General features: G+C 36.4%; 1 protein-coding gene across 2 annotated transcripts in view; it reads right to left on the bottom strand.

Annotated features, from left to right (window-relative positions):
* LOC146484976 (DNA-directed RNA polymerase III subunit RPC2-like) overlaps nucleotides 1-16,608 on the bottom strand; it is a 29,534-nt gene extending 12,926 nt beyond the window's left edge. The window contains exons 1-25 of one of the 2 annotated variants that reach the window (XM_085103855.1): nucleotides 16,558-16,608; nucleotides 13,249-13,419; nucleotides 12,526-12,558; nucleotides 12,173-12,229; nucleotides 11,216-11,280; nucleotides 11,060-11,135; nucleotides 10,295-10,363; nucleotides 9,529-9,560; nucleotides 9,180-9,271; nucleotides 7,915-8,032; nucleotides 7,739-7,820; nucleotides 7,052-7,201; nucleotides 6,504-6,617; nucleotides 6,036-6,116; nucleotides 5,459-5,515; nucleotides 4,861-4,908; nucleotides 4,671-4,718; nucleotides 4,042-4,107; nucleotides 3,808-3,858; nucleotides 3,326-3,385; nucleotides 2,657-2,746; nucleotides 1,920-2,018; nucleotides 1,753-1,816; nucleotides 1,033-1,098; nucleotides 574-622 (exon numbers count right to left, since the gene is read on the bottom strand). In XM_085103855.1, coding sequence (XP_084959981.1) covers nucleotides 574-622; nucleotides 1,033-1,098; nucleotides 1,753-1,816; nucleotides 1,920-2,018; nucleotides 2,657-2,746; nucleotides 3,326-3,385; nucleotides 3,808-3,858; nucleotides 4,042-4,107; nucleotides 4,671-4,718; nucleotides 4,861-4,908; nucleotides 5,459-5,515; nucleotides 6,036-6,116; nucleotides 6,504-6,617; nucleotides 7,052-7,201; nucleotides 7,739-7,820; nucleotides 7,915-8,032; nucleotides 9,180-9,271; nucleotides 9,529-9,560; nucleotides 10,295-10,363; nucleotides 11,060-11,135; nucleotides 11,216-11,280; nucleotides 12,173-12,229; nucleotides 12,526-12,558; nucleotides 13,249-13,320 — 1,739 coding nt within the window. In that variant the 5' untranslated portion in view covers nucleotides 13,321-13,419; nucleotides 16,558-16,608. Of the gene's footprint in view, nucleotides 1-573; nucleotides 623-1,032; nucleotides 1,099-1,752; nucleotides 1,817-1,919; nucleotides 2,019-2,656; nucleotides 2,747-3,325; nucleotides 3,386-3,807; nucleotides 3,859-4,041; nucleotides 4,108-4,670; nucleotides 4,719-4,860; nucleotides 4,909-5,458; nucleotides 5,516-6,035; nucleotides 6,117-6,503; nucleotides 6,618-7,051; nucleotides 7,202-7,738; nucleotides 7,821-7,914; nucleotides 8,033-9,179; nucleotides 9,272-9,528; nucleotides 9,561-10,294; nucleotides 10,364-11,059; nucleotides 11,136-11,215; nucleotides 11,281-12,172; nucleotides 12,230-12,525; nucleotides 12,559-13,248; nucleotides 13,420-16,553 lie in introns of both variants that reach the window. The other variant, XM_085103856.1, reaches the window with a different exon arrangement.
* Between the last annotated feature and the right edge of the window lie 2,536 nt (nucleotides 16,609-19,144).

The raw sequence follows: 19,144 nt of genomic DNA, 5'->3' as shown, positions 1-19,144 counted from the left end.
TATATTCTTAGATCTATTTTAGGGTATGGAAAGCATACACCATACAACCATTTATTAAATATGGCTGGTATAAGAACGCTAGAGGAAAGAAGAAAATTCCAGGCCCTAGTTTTGGTATATAAATGTATTAATTAATAAAGAAGCCCCAAGGTACATAGAAGATTTTTTTGAGATTAAAATCTGTAATATAATTTAAGAGGGTCAGGGACACTTTTAACGCTACCCAATTTTAATCTAGAATGGCACCATAAGTCATTCTCATTTCTAGCCGCAAAACTTTGGAATTCGTTACCTACGTATGTTAGAAATGCCAAGGATATTCCTACTTTTAACTGTCTTTTGAAGAAGCAGGTTTTTAGATAGATTTAAAATTTAAGTAATTTAAGTAATTTTTAAATTATTTCTTTTCTTTTTGATGCTTTTCGTTTCACACATGTTTTAACGAGTTTTTATCACTCCTAGATGTAGCGTGGGTAAATAAAGTATTGTTGTTATTGTTAAAACTTAATTCCATATTCACGAACGTTTCAGAGTTTACGTTGAGTGGACACTACACTTATCAACAAGAATTACCTGTGCTGATGATTTGGACAAATGGAAACAAACTCATTTACATAGCCAGCTACAAAAACAATGACAAAGCAATGTAAAATTAAAACTGAAAGCTGTGTTCAAAACTTTATTGCAGAACAAAAAACATTAAGTAAAGTTCAGTAGTGCATAAGTGTGTTAGTAGTATATAAGGAGGTGAGGAGGAGGAGGAGGAGGAGGAGGAGGCAACGTCAGCCAATATGGATAAACCTGTTGGTAAGCCTAAAATAGAACATGACATCATCCTATTATAAGTATTGTATTCCACAGCACGTTGATGAGAATCCACCGCATTTTATTTATGAGATCAAGATAATAGCCTATGACATCATCAGTGTTAATTTATTCCCCCACAAAAAAGGCCTATATGGTGCATACTATACTACTAATTCTTATCCCTTGCAAATCTTTTTTTGTGGTTTGAAGAAACTGAAAACTCACCTCTTCTCATCAGTCGGAAAGTTTCAACCAAACGTTTGTAATTTCTGACAACACCAAGAATATTTCCTGAAAGGAAAATTGAATTGTGTTACATTTTGTCCTGGCAGTCCTTAGGTACAAATCTAATCAAAATAAATAGGGGATATTACATGACCACGCAGAAATACGAAACTTCTCTTCGAGTGTTGAAAAATATTTCACGAGTGAGCGCAGCGAACGAGTGAAATATTTTTTAACACGAGAAGAGAAATTTTGTATCTCCAAGCGGTCATGTAATGTTCTGTTTATTATATAAACACCAATGAAATATCAAATCATTGGAAAAGGCGCAATTTATTATGTAACCATAGCAGTGATGATCTGTTCACATGTGAAGATAACATGTTATTTTCACGTGTGAAGATATCATGTTTTCGCGCGAAAGCTCACCTGGTATTTCATTGGTGTTTATATAATAAACTAAATTATGTTATTCATGGCCACAAGGTTTAAATAAATAATGGAGATTCTGCATACAGTAGCCATTGGCTTTGCATACTCAAAGTCAATATGCATACATCTAAGAGCCATTCCCATAAAATAATCAAATTGTATATATCCGCCCTGGTTCGTGGGCATGATAAACAAATTCTGTCCACTGACGCTCAGAACTAATCAGATTGCAAGATTTACAGAATTCAGCATGTACTTGTACACTGAGGAAAAATTAATGACACTTACCATTTAAAAAGACAAGATACACTGATGGATGGCTTATTTCTTCTCCAGACAGCATACTTAAATTCTAAGATTGAAAACATACAAATTTTCAAAGTTCATGTTCATGTATGAAATGTTTTACATTTAGAGTACAAAACCCAATTTATTACAGCAATAACTAAACAAACCTCTATTCCCAGATTATAGGCCAAGCGGACAATAGGTTCCTCATCCTGGTCTGTGGTGATGTGTGTCATGAGAGCAAGGTTTTTCACTAATCCACAAGCCTACAATGTACAAAATCAGTGTCAGATCCAGAGTGCAAGCAAATACTAAAATTCATTTCAAAGCTACAATGCAGGTCAAAAGTGTTGGGACACTTAGCGAGATACTACTGAAATAATCTCCCCCCACCCCCTCCCCCCCAAGCAATGTTGAGATTTGACACTACAACACAGATTTCAACAAAAATACTGTTTATCTGCATCTTCCAACATTGTTTGGGGGGGGAGGGGGGTGGTACGCTCCAACTGTGACCCCAAAAAGCCAACTTTACTTGGAATACATGATTATTGGACAGGTGTCCCAACTACTTTTGACCTGCATTGTAGGTAGATTAAAGGGTTAGTGTTTTGCCAGCATGCAACATGTAAGAAATAGTATATTAGCAAAGACAACAAAAATTAGAACTTTTAGCCCGGTCTTTATTTAAACTAGCTCAGCAAATATGATGTAACTAAATTAATATTGTCTAAATAAACAAATAGAAAAACTAGAACTATTGAGCACTGCCTTATTTACTGCCAATTTACTCAATTAATTACAAAATTGTATTTTGAAGTCCTTCATTAAAAATCCTGGAAGTTCAAGCCTGTCTTGACAAATTTTCAAAGTGTAGCAGGAATTATTGTTTTGCTAAACTCACCTCCCCCTCAGGTGTATCTGATGGGCACAACATCCCCCACTGGGACGGCTGCAGTGACCGAGGACCGCTCACTTTACGGGTCTTTTCAAACTGTTGGTGATGAAAAAAATTGGGCAAGCTAATGATGAAAACACTGAAGGAAAGAACATGAAAACTGTACTCTGGAGGCATCAAAGGAGATGAGGAAATTCCTTGAGGGGCAAGCAAGTGCAGGGAAGGGTTCATTTTCCCATAGCACATAATTTTTTAATGTTATTTACAATAGGAAACTGAGTATGAGTATGAAACAATGCAGCAGCTGTTGTGTATATATGTCTGTGTTACTGACTGATAAAATACATGTACATATCTTTCACATTTAATCAAAAGGTGTACAGCATACCATCACATTCATTCCAATTCGAAATCAAATTTCTTTCAAAAGTAGAGGATCCCTTTAACTTGAACAGTGTTGATTAGTTTCTTTAATTTGCTGCCAGCTCTATCTGACTTTCAATTGTTCTTGTCATTATTACAAGAGCAGTTCCATGTTTCCAAAGAAACTTGCAATTAACCAGCATGCTCAACAATTTGACATTGAATTATTTTATTTCAGGCATGGCAGATCACCTCAATTGAAAAGCTTTGATCAGTATTACCTTGCTGGGCATCAATTAATTCAAGTCCTACCTGACTGTTAACTCTTGTCATCATTCCAAGAGCAGAGATAAATGACAGACGTGAAAGTACCTGTGTATAGAAAAGCAAACTTGGAATAACCAGACACTAGCAAGGATTAAAATGATGAGGTACATGTTTAGAATGTACAACCTGACAGCTCCAAAAATATGTTGTGGCAGAATAAATGTAGTAAAGTAGTAAGGCCAGTGACAATATTTTTGGATATAGCTTGCATGATAAATTTACATCCATGCCAATTTACACAATTAGAATACAAAAATTTGCTACACTTTTTATGCAATTTGCATAAATTTGCAAAGTAATGTAGGTCTCTCCAAAAAGTAACTGCAGTGTCTTCAGTAAAAACACAAAGTTCCCCACATAAGTTTGACCAAAGTAGAAGACAAACTTACACCTTTTACGTTTTCTTCAAAATGTTCATTCCTAGGAAAACATGTTTCTGGCAAGTTGAGCAATGTTAATAGACTCACCTGCGTGACTCCTGCTCGGTTCATGTTAAACCTTTTAATGATCCAGTTACCCTGAAAACAAAAATAAAATTTACTTCTCAAAAGACATTTAACACACAATATAAAAATAAGCAAGTTAATTACTTTCATACAGCATCCAATAATGATAACTGTCCAACATAAATAAAATTTTACAAAATAAACGAGACATTATTGTGAAAGAGAGGAGAAGAGGAGTGTTAAAATTGCTGTTACCGAAGTGATTGCGTGAACAAGGCCATTTGTTATTTGATCCTGACGCATATGCTTCACAATGTCAAACTGCATTTTAAAATAATAAACAAAATCAGTTCTTGTCACCTTCTATAACCCAGTACATGTCAAAGGTCAATACAATCACAGGGGTTAGTATAGCACCCTTGGTCCTTATAAACAAACCCAATAGATCCTCTCCCAAAGGTAAAAAATTACTGGTGAAATACTAGGAAAGCCTAGCTAGTACACAGTAGGAACAAAAATCCTGGCAGGTGTGCCTTTCAATAGACTGCAATGTTTGCCACAATATTACTTAAAACCTTTTGGGTAAATTGCATGGCTCTCTCTTCCTCTAAATGTTGAGCCAAACATTATTTGTGCTGTGAGGCACCATTATCAACAGAAGGGGAATTAAGGTGCGGGGAAAAGAGTTTGTCAATCAACAAATTTGACTAGACCTATAATGTCCTGATTCAGGAGGGACAGTTCAAGTACATACAGTACATACCTGTAGATTGTAGAACTACGGCTAAACATTACCTGGGAGTGCTTTTCTGAAAGCTCCCAATTTAAAATGTGTGATTAAAAAGAAGTGAAAATACCTACATTACAGTACATTATTTGAATACCTGTGCAGCCCTCGGTTTTGGAATTGTCTGGTCGGCAATCTTTTTAAGCTAAAACAAAAACAACAAAAAAGAAAAGGTTTTACAATGTATTTTACAAAATGCAACTGTTTTATAAACAAAGGCACATTGCTTGCAGTGCTTAAAACCAACTGGTCATTCAAAAATAAAATTTAAGTGAAGTGAAGGTTACCTCAGCATTAAATCTCTTGAACAGATCCTCAAAAAGTAGGGACAGGAGCTGAAATGGAAGGTAAGTTTATAGCAACTGTAAAATAGAAGGCAATTTCTCAAAGATGTACCAAAAACAAGACAATGGCTGACTGTTTTTTTAGCAATAATACTACAGAGTCACTTAAGGCCTAACAGCTCTTGCTGGTGGCACCGGCAAAAAGTAAGTTGTAGAAAACCAGATAAACCAAGAAAAGGGAATCTTGTATGGTTAGTTAATACTAAAATTATGATAATTTAATTACAAGATATCAAAAAATTGGGATTCATCCTTGTCTACAGAGAAGGTGTCATAACTGCTTGATGTGTCAGGTAGAAGGAAAACAACCTTTGAAGTTGATATGAAACAAATTGTGTTCAGGCCGCAAAGTGGCCATGATAGAAAATCACATATTTTGGTCAAAAGTGGCAAATAATTCTCATCCCCACTACCTTAACCAAGAAGTTGAAAGTTATTTCAGGGAGGATGATCAATGGGATGCTTGGCTTGAAGTTTGGATTTCATGGGTTCATACATGTTCTATGTAAAATGTCAAAATGGCCTTTATTTATTGCTCTACCTGCCCTGCTAGTTCAAGCCTCTTGTTTCCGTAGTAATCACGGTCATCCACATGACCCTATAAAATGGCAAAGACAAGGTTCAGATGGCCTAAAGTTGATCACATGAAATACTCTTCAAATATCTTGTCCCTAGCTAAATGTACAACTCCTACGCTAATCTTAATAGCATAATACAGTCACTACATGGAGTCCTGATAAACCCAATTTCAACTGTCTTCTGCATTGGCAACCCCCAACCTCACCATTCACTGCTCAGGAGTATCTTCAATTAGAAGGAGGTGGGCCTTTCTGGGAAGGGAAACGTGCAGTCAGTAGAGCACTAGCCCTATAGGCTACAATGGGTGCAATAGTCATTAAACAGCCTTCATAAACATGTAAGTCCACAGTAACTTATTAATTATTAAATTATGCTACATGTCACCTGATGTCACCTGAGAAAACAAAAGGTCAACTCATTAATTTTTAATGCTGTATAAATTACAGTCACTGTAAGGGCTGTAAGTACATAACATGGTCAAAAATTATGTATATTTTTAACTTGCTTTTAAACAAATCAGTGCTCAATTTAAAATGTACCTCATCACTGCAAGCAAGGATAACTCTTCGAACCATAAGAGCTAAAAACACACACTTGGGCTTGAAATCATACTTGATTACCTGAGAACAATATTATTGAGAAATATGACAAGTTAGGCATGTTGTTCTTGCAGCATGTGGCAGGCTGTCGTGCAACTGGTTTTTTACTCTCCTCTCCTGTCCTCTCCTCCTCTCCTCATGACAGTTCTAACTTTTAATCTCTTAAACCTAACTCATTTGAGGCCAGCACTTGACCTATGAACCAGTTGATTTTTCTTTACCTACAAAAAGATATTTTTAACAAGAAATAATCCTTCAGCAGAAATGAGAAAGAAGTAAGTAGCATTCAACATGTCACAAACAAGGGAAAAAACAACGTGACCCCCATGGGAACCAAATCCAAGATAACCTTCCAAACCAGTCGCTTACTCCAGTTAGGTCATTTACCAGTACAAGATGCATCCTTACCGGAACATGCGCAAGCATGACTCCAGCTAACAGTTCCCTGGCTTCCTCCACTTTTGTTCTACTCTTGCCCCATGTTGCCCGCTGACGCACCTTAGATCCAAGATATTGTAAAGCCTGTACAGATACAAATTACATCAGATTATCACCTCAGGCTATTAGAGTTTTTAACAGTATATTTTTTTATACAAAAACCAATGGTTACAGGAAATTTGAAAGCATTTTCAAATTTTTGCATTACTACTGATCCCTTCACAATAGGTTTGTGAAATTTTGATATCACAAGAAAAGAAGGTCTCTAAGAAATGCTACATCAAGTTCTCCCAAATTGCGAAGAAAAAAATGGTTGGCAGGTGTCACAACATGTCCCAGCTTGAAATCACGTACAAAAATCTTCTGTTATAAAGTACGTATCCACTGGAATTAACTTTTTGTAACTCATTGAAAATCCCAGCTTAAGGACTTGTTAAAAAAAGGGGGAACACTGCCCTCACATACAGTAAGTTCTGATAAAGGTCGAGTGGCCTTTCAATTTCCTGTCTTGCATATACCTGCAATTGTGTGTAGATGTGGAGTTTATGGCACTCTTCTAGTGATGGTGCAAAAGTGGAGATGACATCTTCCTCACAACCAACCATCTGAACTATCTCCTGTTCACATTCAATTCCCATGGCTTTAAAAACAACCACGACAGGAACATCCTAAAATGGCACAAATGAAAATCAGTACATTTTCAAAACAAGTAACCTAAGACTTTTGAAGATGTATACGAGAACTTGGTGTTTTTCTAAAGATAAATATATTGAACATTCAGGTCTAAAATCCCATGTAAGTTACTCTGTACATCAATCTTCTTTTAGCCAACCCAAGCAAGCATATACTTGGAACTTCAAAGAGAATTGAAGGTTTTATGCATACTGCATATTCCATGAGCTGACAATCTTGCTCCCAGAAAAAAAAAACTGTCTGAAGCTGCACAATAGTCCATTTTAATAATTTTCATTTTTGGTTCTTCTAAAGTTTTTTAAAATTATAATACATAATAACATGTATTATTTAATTATTCCATTCACACTGGTTGGATACAGTCCTGATGATTACAGACAACTTTGTGCCATGTGCCTCATTGGCTATGCATTAACTCATCAAACATCAAGTGCACAACCATGGAATTTCATATTCTGTTAATTACAGGACGGAATGATTCAAAGAAGGTGTTAATAAGACAGGGTTCTCACCTCAGATAAAGCATTATGTTTTAAACAAAACTTGTTTCCTTTTGTCACAATACTTGTTCTACTTTTTCTTTCTGCTGTTGAACTGTAAAAAAAGGGGAAAATTTTTAAATTAGATTTCTATGACCAGTAAAAATGTACCCGATGCATTAAAAGTGCCAGCTTCAATATGAACTCACCTTGTCACTGAGCATCCAATATTTCCTTTTTTATCAGCTTCCACAATGATGCGATTCTTTGATAGCTGCTCTTGAATTAAAATAACCTTTTCTGTTCCATTGGCTATAAAGTAACCTCCTACAAGAAAAAGTATTGATAGGTATAAACAAGGATGCTGCTTACTTTTGAAGTGGTTGGAGAAATGAAAACAATAGCCAGAGATTATTTTTCCTTAGTGGTGTCAATTCTTTGTTTTTCTGTCAAAGTAGCCCGGGTTCCCAGTCATAAATAATAGCCAAGGAAAATCACTAGCTCTCGGCCATTATTGACAGCCCTGTATAAAATATGAGTTATCACCAGTTGTTTTACTGGACCTTCAGCTAAAGAAAACAGACAGGTGTAGTCTACTCTAGTTTAATATCCTAGAAAATAAGCCCCATTCAGCATTTTTTCTCTGTTTATGTGACTGTATATAATTAATAATACAGCAAGTGCTTTCACAGAGTCATTACCAAAATTAGTCAACAAATTTTTACTGAAACACCCTAGCTATCAAAGAATGACATTCCATAAGCATGTAGGGTGTAGTACTTTAGAATACTCCAGCATACTACAGCTGTAGCTTCAAGTTAAATTTTTCTTTAGTGAGCACTCAGCAACTGGAGCATGCATCCGGTAAAACGTTTTTAAAAAGGATTAAGCTTAAATTCATTCTTTTCAAAAAGTGAGCATCCATAGGACTCCTAAACAGCCAGCTGGCTAGGAACTGACATCTGCAATAATGACACAATAATATTTTATTGTTCATTCTTTGAGAAATAAACTGTTTCCTCAAAACTAAGAATAATCAAGAATGTTTCAGTTCAGCGATTCCTGCAATTATCAAGGATCGAGTTGACATTTTTGACTCAATCCTTGATGCTTGATTCTCACAAGGTTTGAGTCGAGACTGACAACTTACTTAAGCAGTACTGCAAGACCTTGTCCATTGGGTTTATTTACTAGGTTGAAAGCTCTTAGGCCCCCAAAAGCAGAAATAGTCAACATGATACTTAAAATGGCTATAACTTGGGAAGGTTGGTTAGGCTGGCAGTGCGGTCTGCCTGTAGTCTAACGGTAACATTACCAAAACTGCCCTACAAGCCCCACTGATATCCTACAGATTCTCTGTAATTTCTCTCTATACGTACATGTAAGAACAACAAGAAATTGTCAAAGAACTCAAGTTACTTATTTTCTCCCCAGTTGATTGTATAGCTAGCCTGACAAAACATGATCATCAAACCTGGGTCAATTGGGCACTCATTGAGAGAGGCCAACTCTGCTGGGCTTTTCCCTGTCAGAACACAGTTGGAACTCCGAAGCATAATAGGCATTCTAGACAATGAAAATGTGACAGATATGTGAATCAACATTAATCATTAATCCAACAACAATCCTGGCATTTTCACAATTACCACCCCTCTCCCCCCTCCTGCCCTCCCTGACTCATTACCATACATGTACATTACAAGTTACACAGGATGCTTTTATATAATGAAACATAATGTGATTAAGTATGTTGGTTTCTAAATTATACTTTTAAAAAAGCATAATATTATTATCATTAACTTTAGTTAATTCTTGAAACATACCTTCCTATTGGTAAATTGTGCCTCACCACTCTCTGAAAAACAAAGTAACCAGTTACTACAAATTATCCATTCACTATATTCAAATTAATGCTTGTGCATGCTACATACTTAGATAAACCTTGCAGAAGATAATCAGAATCTACAATCCTGGCCAAAACGTTTGGGACACTTGGATTTTCTTACTTAAAAACATGAAAATTCTTTTTCCCCCTCCCCCGCCCCCTAAACAATATTGAGCATCAGGAGTCAGACATGTCTCGAAAATCTTGGACATTTAATCAACTTCAACATTGTGTATGGGGAGAGGGGGAGTTGAGTTTCTAAGATTCTTTGTGCGACCTTAAACCATCCGCAGTTGTCGAATTTCACAACAGGCTTGTACAAAAACGTCAAGTGTCCCAAAACCAATTGGCCAGGGTTGTAGACTAACCTTCTGGGAGTGACCAACTAGAAAATGTTGAGTGAATGTAACATGTCGTTGCATAGTTTGTCACTTACAGTACACCGACTGTATACGACAGTGTCTCTAAATGAAAAGCCAGGAATAGTTTTCATAATATACACTACTATTAGTACCAAACTATGTGTCTGAATCATGCTCATTTGTCTAGCGTAAAACATTAAATGAAATCTCTTTAGATAGAGAGTGGCTAAGAAGAATACAGCTAGTGCTTAACAAACTCACTGGATAAAAGAATTTCTAGCGAGTGTATTATTAATTACATCATTAATAAGTAATTCTTACTTAATATATTAAACATATAACCTGGCTTCCCCTAGTGTACTCAATATCCACTGTGATAGGTGCTGAGTATGTCATATCTCGAAGGCGGCACTGTAATATTATTAAACAACAATGTATGTTAATACTAACAGCATTCAATAGATCTTTGTTTAAAAAATGCAATACTCAAACAGCAGCTACGTGACTTTAAAACTACTTCAAAAACTCATTAATAATTCATAAGCCATTGACCTATCAAATGGTCAGTGGTTTTAAAACCCGATAAAACCTCCTCCCTATTAGTATGCAATGTTTAATGTTTTTCTCGTATGCTAATTTCCAACATTCACAAAAGCATCGCCATTCAATTATTATGAACTCTCTTGACACACACTTTTCAAGGAATGTTTTTGAAGCCATTCAAAAAACTCGCAGCACATGTTTTATCGGGTCTAAAACCACTCAGCTGCGCCTCGTGGTTTTAAATCCCGATAAAACACTGCTGCTCGTGTTTTAAACACTGATCACTTTAAGAAATACTTCTACAATGTAATTTATGACCTACATTATTTTGCTTTTCATGAACAGTTAATTTGCAGTCCATGATTGCTTGCATCTACATGCATGTTACCATCACAACAGTACCATATTACTCATACTCCCTATGTGCCTATTACAATGTGCACTGTAAGCAGTCTGCTGGACTATGTACAGTATTTAAGTATTTTTAATTTCATTAAATACTGTGATGCTTAACAGTAATTTATTAAATTTTCATTTCATTATTTAATTAACAAACTGACTTGCCTCGTGAGGTGAGATGGGTTTGGTGATATTGAAAGACTCTTCCACATCAGGACTGCCGACATATACATTCAGGTACCTAATGATACAGATCAGATATCACGCACTAGCTTACCAAATGCAAAGGCTAAATACTCAGTATTTAAAAGGAAATCTTACTTCAGGTACCAAACAGGATCTGCATCTGTTGTGATCTTTTCATTCGCTTTGACAATCTTTTTTATCTATAAGAATTAAAAGGAATTAAGTTGCATAATTAAATTTTGCATAATCAAGTCATTAATTTGATCTTTGCCATATAGACTGTATTCAGTAACTAAGCTGATCACACTTTCCTCCTTCTCAGGAACCTTGATTATTAAATGTAAAAGCATTTTGGCACTAGGAAAAGGATTTTAAGAAAAAAAATTGGAGGGATGTAGCTGTGCCATAAAGCGTCCAGTCCTGTTGAACTTTCCATACATTTCCCTGTATTTTTTTCCCGCAAACTATTTTTAGTAGCAGTTCATGGCTGGTTCGCTATACAGACAAATGTATGGAAATGTCAAAACACAACTAGATGCTTTCTAGCACAGCTACATTCTTCAGTAATTTTCTGTAAAATCCTTTGCATAGTGCCTAAAGTTTCTAATTCATGAATTTTTCAGAAGCGATGTTTTATGAAAATTATTTGACATTGGATTTCCATACAAACAATGTTATTTCAAGACGTGTTTGCCTACTCATCAAAATGGGGTCAAAAACCCTGATAAGGCCTATTGTGATTTATAATAAATCTCCTAAGTATTATAGAAATTAATTACAACTGATGAATCACAGTTCTGAACTTCAGTCTGAACTCTCATGATAGACTTGTAAATTATTGGGAAAACATGTCCCATCATTATACATATAACACCTGTTTTAGCCGTATTTGTTAGACCTTGACGAAAAGACTGAACTGAACTGAACTGTTCTACCTGTGGGGTTCAATTTACTTCCAAAATAACAAGACTGTAAGTTATAGTTGTGTGCCACAATGCAACACCTGACTTAAAGCCACGGTTCATTAATTCAACTAAATGGTTATTACTGAGAGTACATTTCATGCAACATATAAAATCAGTTTCTACTCACATCCACATTGACAAAGTAGTTGAATGAATCAATGTGTTGCTTGACCAATCCCTTGACCTGTAAAATAACATCGTTGTCTGAGAACAAGTCTTTAAAATATAATATGTAAAAAATGGTTCACTCATCAGGCCACAAGTTTATTAGCCTTTCGCTATTAAGTGCCACCCTCTTTAAATAAAGGCTTTACTTACTTACTTACAACCATAATCATTATCATCACTGGTTTATCTGCCATGTCATTGACTCTCCATAACCCAGTACACAGTGGTACAATGTATAAAACACAGACTGAGGCAGCAGCATTGGATAAATCAGGACAAACTATTTTATTACGTACAACTATACAACCTTACCTTTAAAAATGCAGGTAACAGTTTCCATTTGTCCTGAAAATTAACATAGAAATAACTAGAACTTAATAACGTTTGGAACTATTAATAGTAACATTTCTACATCACATTTACATATAACTATATACAATGTACATTGAGTTGAATCATACATGTAGCACTGGCCAAGACTGAGTCTGATTCAAGATTAAGTCACAAGTCAAGAATATTTTCTTTCTTCTCCAAGTTCGCCCCGTCAGTAAAACTAGAAATAGTTTAAACTACAACTGCCCCCGCTGTTTAAGGCTAATCTGTTATACAGATTAAAAAATCTGTAAATCACTCATCTGCAATCTGATGCGAGAAGAATTCAATTTTGCAAAATGATGCGGTGGCAATTTGCACCTTTCAAGAAAACAAGGCCAATCTATCGAGTCCTAGAATAAAAAACAAAGAAAAAAAAGCAGAAAAATAGATGGTTTGGAGCAAAAAAAAACACAAAGTGCAGTGTTCTTTGCAAAAATTAAATTGAAAGCTGCATGCAAAAATTCAGGCACTTTTGAGTGCAACAAAAAAATCAACCTAAAATTCTACATAAGATGGTTATACCACTCAGCCTGTTGAACATATATTTCGAAACTTCCATTCAAATAATTTGATGTATAAATATATTTTTAACGAACCATTCTACACAAACACTGTATTAATATTCTGTAGGACAAAGTTATTGATCAGTCTAATACATACCTCAACAGTTTTAATTGGCTTTGAAATGTCTTCCAAATTTTCTGTAATTTTTCCTAATGTCTCGAACTCCATTATTTCACTTTCTTTTTAAACTGCAAGTACGTGAGGAGTGGCAAAATGCTTCATCAACCTGGTGCCTTCATTCATGGTCCATATACAGAACCAGCTTGCCTGGAACAGAGAGTAATCAGACATTTAAGTACTAAATGCCTCTGATTTTCTTTGTTCCATGTTAGAAAAGCTACCACTTTTCCTCTGAGTGCTGATTTACAAGTCTTGTAAAAATGCACTTTATTAACGCGATTTTACAAAATTCGCGTTAATTTAATGTATCTTAATTAATGTCGATGTAGATTTAGTGCACACTATTTTGCAACATTATTATTTTAAAGCACCTTTATTTCATTACAAAACCTTATTAGTTCATGACTCCTCTATTGGCTCTTCAGATTCACTATCTTTTGAATTGATAGGGTCTAGTTAGGCTTCAAAACCAAATTTTCGGCTTTAAAAAAAACTTAGAAACATCCGTGCACTTGTCTTGGAAGGTTTTATTGACAGAAGCCATAACGCAGTTTGGCATTCAGAAATGTAAAGTGCGAGTTTGCAGAATTATGAAAATCGCAGTAAATAAAGCAAGATGCTTATCGAAAAATTCGCGTTAATTTAATGCATGTAAACCTAACTTTTGAAAAATTCACATTAATTTAGTGTAACGTAAATTTTCTTCGCGTTGTCAACGTGCATTGTTAATTTCCTATAATAAGGTAATACAGGGATATTTTTGCATGGTTTAAAACTATATGCAGAAAAAGCCGAACTTAGCAAGTGCTCTTGGAATCCAAAAACAAAATTTGGGGTAACCATGCATTTTTTAGAGATAATAAAGCTTCAATTTGAAAAAAAAAAAAAAAACATGCACCATACATTGCTTTGTACTTTATTGTTTTTTTAGAATGGTTGTTGCTTATTTAATTATCTCTAAAAAATGCATGGTTACCCCCAATTTTCTTTTTGGATTTCAATAGCCCTTGCTTAAATTAATTTACATTAATTAAGAACATGTACTCTTCCTAAAGTGATTGCTTATTACCTAGGTAGTAATTTATAAAAAACTTCATTTAAGTTAAACATGAAAAAATATAAACAATTCTAAGAGCTTATTATTTGTTTCCTAACACTCAAAATACAGTACAGCATTGACATGCACCAACTCCAGGTTGTATTTAATACGCCGAGGATTGTCAGTGTGGGTTTCCAAATCACTCAGCATATTGACCTATGGGATTTCAACAACTTCTACCTTTCAAATAAACTGCTTCAAACCAAAACTATCCTGGATTTAATTCTCTCTGTATAAAAATTCCCTGGTAGATATATATAGGTGCTTCAGTGGTCACATGGCGTAGAACTTCGAAACTCTCATGGTTACACTGCAAAGCAACTACCTTCCACATGACCCAGGGTGCATTCAGTGCACGTCCTACTCCAGCGATGCGCCAATAGTTCGAAGATCCATGCCAAGCAGCCACTGAAGCGCCTAGGCCAGGAAAATGTTATGCCGACGGCCTGTAGACTCTAATCCCTACATTAGGAGAGAAACACTGAATATTTTGGACAGAAACAGTGAAGGGTGAAAGTTTTCTAAAACTTAATAGCACTCTTGCCAACTCCCCCGGATTATCCAGGAGTCTCCCGGATACGGAAAGAATCTCCCGGTCTCCCGTACAGGTGACTTAACCTCCTGGCCCCAGTTGTTCAAAGAGTGATTAACTTTATCCAGTGGATAAATCGCTATCCAGCCGATAAAATGTATTGGTTGGAGTACATTTTATCCGCTGGATAGCGATTTATCCATTGGATAGAGTTATCCGTTTTTTCAAACAACTGGGGCCTGGATAAAAGCGACTTGGCGTCTTATTTGTATATATTTAGGCTAGTATTTCAACTCAAATGTTCCATACATTTAAGAAATATTGTGTCATGGCTTCATTTGTATACCTGTTTTACCCAATCTACCACAAACTTTGACGGAAACCAAAGAAAATATGCTCTTGTCATCATTGCAATATTAACTACTTTCTGATTGGATAAACATTCAAGCAATTAAAGAGCAAGACAAAGGTATTACCTCCATCTTACACTGCTTTACCCCGAAGACCACAATCGGGCACCAGTGCACACCGTATATGACGAACGATTTGGAAACCCAAGCCAAAGATCTTCGGTGTAACCTACATAAAATACAGCCTAGACTTGGCACATGATGAACTGCTGGCCTTCGATGAGCTTGCTTACATTCTCTCCAGGCTGCATTTTTATGTAGGTTAAGCCGAAGATCTTTGCAGTGGGTTTCCAAATAGCTAGGTGCACTGGTGCAGAATCGTGGTCTTTAGCATAAATTGGTGTAAGAAGGAGGTAATACGTGGCTTTTGATTACCACATAGGCGTTGGCGTGACGACTGTTCAACTGTTCAAACATTAGTTACTTGAGGGACTGGTTATGAAACCTTGCAAGAAAACAATGGTGCTGCAATTTATGTTGGAAGGGCCACAACCCTGCACAATCCTTTGTTTTAACGTTCACACCACAGTTGAATATCTTAACAAAAATGTTTCGATTGGTCAGTTGCTCCAACACATTCCAAATTCTATTGTTGTTTGTGCAGGGTCAAGGCCAAAAAGGCAAACAAAAACATATAACAAAGAACTTTGTCAGGTTTCATAACCATTGTCTTCAATTAACTATGGTTCAAACGAACTGTTTCTGTTCAAAATATACAAAATTTCTATCCCGATGTGGGAATAAGAGTGTACAGGCAGTCGGCATATAAACACTTTTCCTGGCGTAAGCGCTTGGCGTGGAACTTCGAAAGTCTTGGCGTATTTTCGACGAGGGAGTTACACGGAATGCACCCTCACATCCTCTTACAGTCTTAGAACTTTGCATGAACTTTGCGTTCAGCTGTATGTAATTAGCATACAACTGAAAGCAAAGTTCTTTTCCTTGTACCAAACATGCTAACTGTTTTCCTAAAATCCTTAGTGTTATAACTCAACTTTCACAATCGGTATCATAGCTTAACTGCGAATGCCTTTTAAAAGAAAAAGTCTCAATATAAGCTTGAGCTTTCATGTAAATTTGCTTCAACTTTCGCGCGCGACGGATCTCTGAAGTCTTTCTCAAATGCTCATTAAATGACCAGGAAATAATTTCCCAACAGCTAAAAAGGCACATTTTCTGAGAATTACTAATTCCTTGATTGAACACTTTGGGAAACTAATTCCCAGGGCAGGTTAAATACTTACGTTTCTTCAATTCGGTCTCCGACATCTGCGCCATCTTGGATCCTGTTTTACTCGTCCCCAGTGCTCATAGGGCGCACACGACTATACCGTAAGTGACCGTAAGGAACTATAGCATTTCCCCCAGTCGGTGGAAATCATAAAACTCATAGAAGAGCAGTGAATGCTTGTAAGTGTAGATCCCTTCCAAAATTAAAATTGGGGCAACTGCGACAGAACTTGTTGTTATTACTTGTAGTCCATAAAATTATATCAGTTAGGGTATATGCATCTCAACGTATAAAAAGCAAGATACAGTATAACGTACTATGCGAAAATATGGTTCACCGACGAGGATTCGAACCCCGGTCTCCTGAGTTCAAGGCAGACGTGATAACCACTACTTTTATATGTTGACTTGCTTTGTTCCTTTGATATAACAGGTCATTACAGTGGTCCTTTGTGAAAATATGGCTGACTCACTTAGTATGAATATTCCCTGCTGTCTTTGTATTATGTTATAGGCATCTCGCCTGTAAGGTCCTGCAATCTTCCCAGAGAATTTGCCGATTGTTTGCGTTTCAAAACTAGGGACGACGATCTTTAGTAGCAACATCAACCAGATACAACTGGTCACGAAAGAATAGCCTGACACTGCTGAAAAGAGTTACCCGTGAAGGAACTCTAACAACTGTTGTACACTACAGGTTGTTCCAACGTTCTCCTGTAACTCTCACCTCCCTTTAGGCCCTACCAAAGGACTTGATGGGACTAGTTTCGGGGAATACATGTTTTTGCGTTTTCGCGGGGAGTTGGGGGGGGGGGGGGGGAGTGGTATTCTTTTGAACTGAAACTTGTCGGGTGCAACAAGAAAAACAATAGAACAGCAAGCACACGGCTTAAAATAGCCAGAATAGCTGATCCTCAGAGGAAATTTGCGTGAAATTTTGGGGGAAGGGCCTATATATTCTAGGCCACGCCTTATACCGTCAACTCTCGCCTTGCGATTACGGACTCCCGATAACACGGTCAGCACTGAACTAAATCCCCGGAAAAAATAAATTACAGACCTTTTACTGAAATAAATCCCCACAGTTACGGGACTTTTCGCTATTAAGGACGCTAATTGCCAATAGACCCTTCTCCAAAATGGCGGCAACAGATTTGAATGCATGAGTTAAAATTGAACTGAATGAAAAACTGATACCAGCACTGGAAAGAGCACCTTCCTAGTGCTTTCTAGTGTGTGAAGGTGCTCTTTCTAGTACTGGTATACGTTTTTAATTTTAACTTATTTGAATTTTCGGCCGCCATTTTGGAGAAGGGTCTATTGGCGGTCCCGAGGATGTCCGCAATGAAAGACGTTGACTGTATTTGGAACTTTGTGGCATTGAAGTAGGAACAGTCAATCCATCAGTGTGGTTAATATAAATTGCAGGCCGTAAGAAGCTAAAGTATGGTCAACTCAGCACAACTCGGAAAACTGAGAATACAATGAAACAATAACAACGCGAGACAATCAAAGATAAACAGCACCGCGCCCGCAAACGCTTAGTCTGTCTTTAACCAGTCACAGGGGATACAAAAGAAAACAAAAGGAAAACGGAATTATCTTCGATCAAAACTGATAAAGGAGTTGAAACGTGTAACGGGCGCACACAGCGTGAGAATATTCACTTTTGCAAAGTACCATTGTTAAAGGGGAAGTATCACGAAAATTTGATGTCATTTGAAAACCCAAAACTGTTTGTCTGACAACAGAAACAAAAAATAATTGTGTAGTTTTGTTATAAATTATCGCCACAGTGCGATAAAGCTGTCGATTATTGCCTCTGGCCAGAGGCAGAGTAGGTTGGTATGGATTGAAACTTGAAAAATGTTATCATTCAATATGTAGAGAATAATTTGACGATCATTTAGTGCAAGAATGGAGATTTTTCGTTCAATCTGGGCAAAGTTACAAGTTTTTTCAGTTTTTCAGAAAGTCCGGGGTCGTAAACTCAATTAGTGAAAAAAAAAAAAACGTGAAAATTATTTTCACGACGCGTCAGAATTCTCTCATTCATTCTGTAGAGAATAATTTGACAATCATTTTAGTGTAAGAATGGAGATTTTTCGTTGAATCTGAGCAAAGTTATAGGTTTTTTTTCGTTTTTTTCTACGAAGTGCAGTTTCTTTTAAGAATTAAAAATAATTTAATTTAAAAATAATTTAATTAAAAAATAATTTAATTTGGGTGCGTTCGATTGGGAAATCCGGAGTTAGATTTTCATGCCGCATCAAAGGAACCGACAAATCCTTGTCCAGAGTGGATTCGTCGGTTCCTTTGATGCGGCATGAAAATCTAAATCCGGATTTCCCAATCGAACGCACCCTTTGTCAGTTTTCACGCGAAAGCGGAACGTGCCATGTCACGCATCATTGACGTCGTAAACAAAATTATGCAAATTTCTGGTGAAATGAACGCTTTAAGATCTTGTCAGCTTTCATAGAGGTTTCAAAGGGAAAAAATGTTTCGTTTTCGAAATTTACAACTGGTAATTTATGGGAAAGAAAAAGGACGCGGTCGATAAATAATTCTTATTTAGCAAGAGCTTGTCATAGTTCATTA

The sequence above is a fragment of the Pavona decussata genome, unplaced genomic scaffold (genome assembly GCF_977016875.1).
Source record: "Pavona decussata unplaced genomic scaffold, jaPavDecu1.1 SCAFFOLD_28, whole genome shotgun sequence".
In the NCBI taxonomy this organism is placed as follows: domain Eukaryota; kingdom Metazoa; phylum Cnidaria; class Anthozoa; order Scleractinia; family Agariciidae; genus Pavona; species Pavona decussata.
Note: the sequence above shows the minus strand (reverse complement) of the source record. Positions and strands in the feature narration are given on the sequence as shown.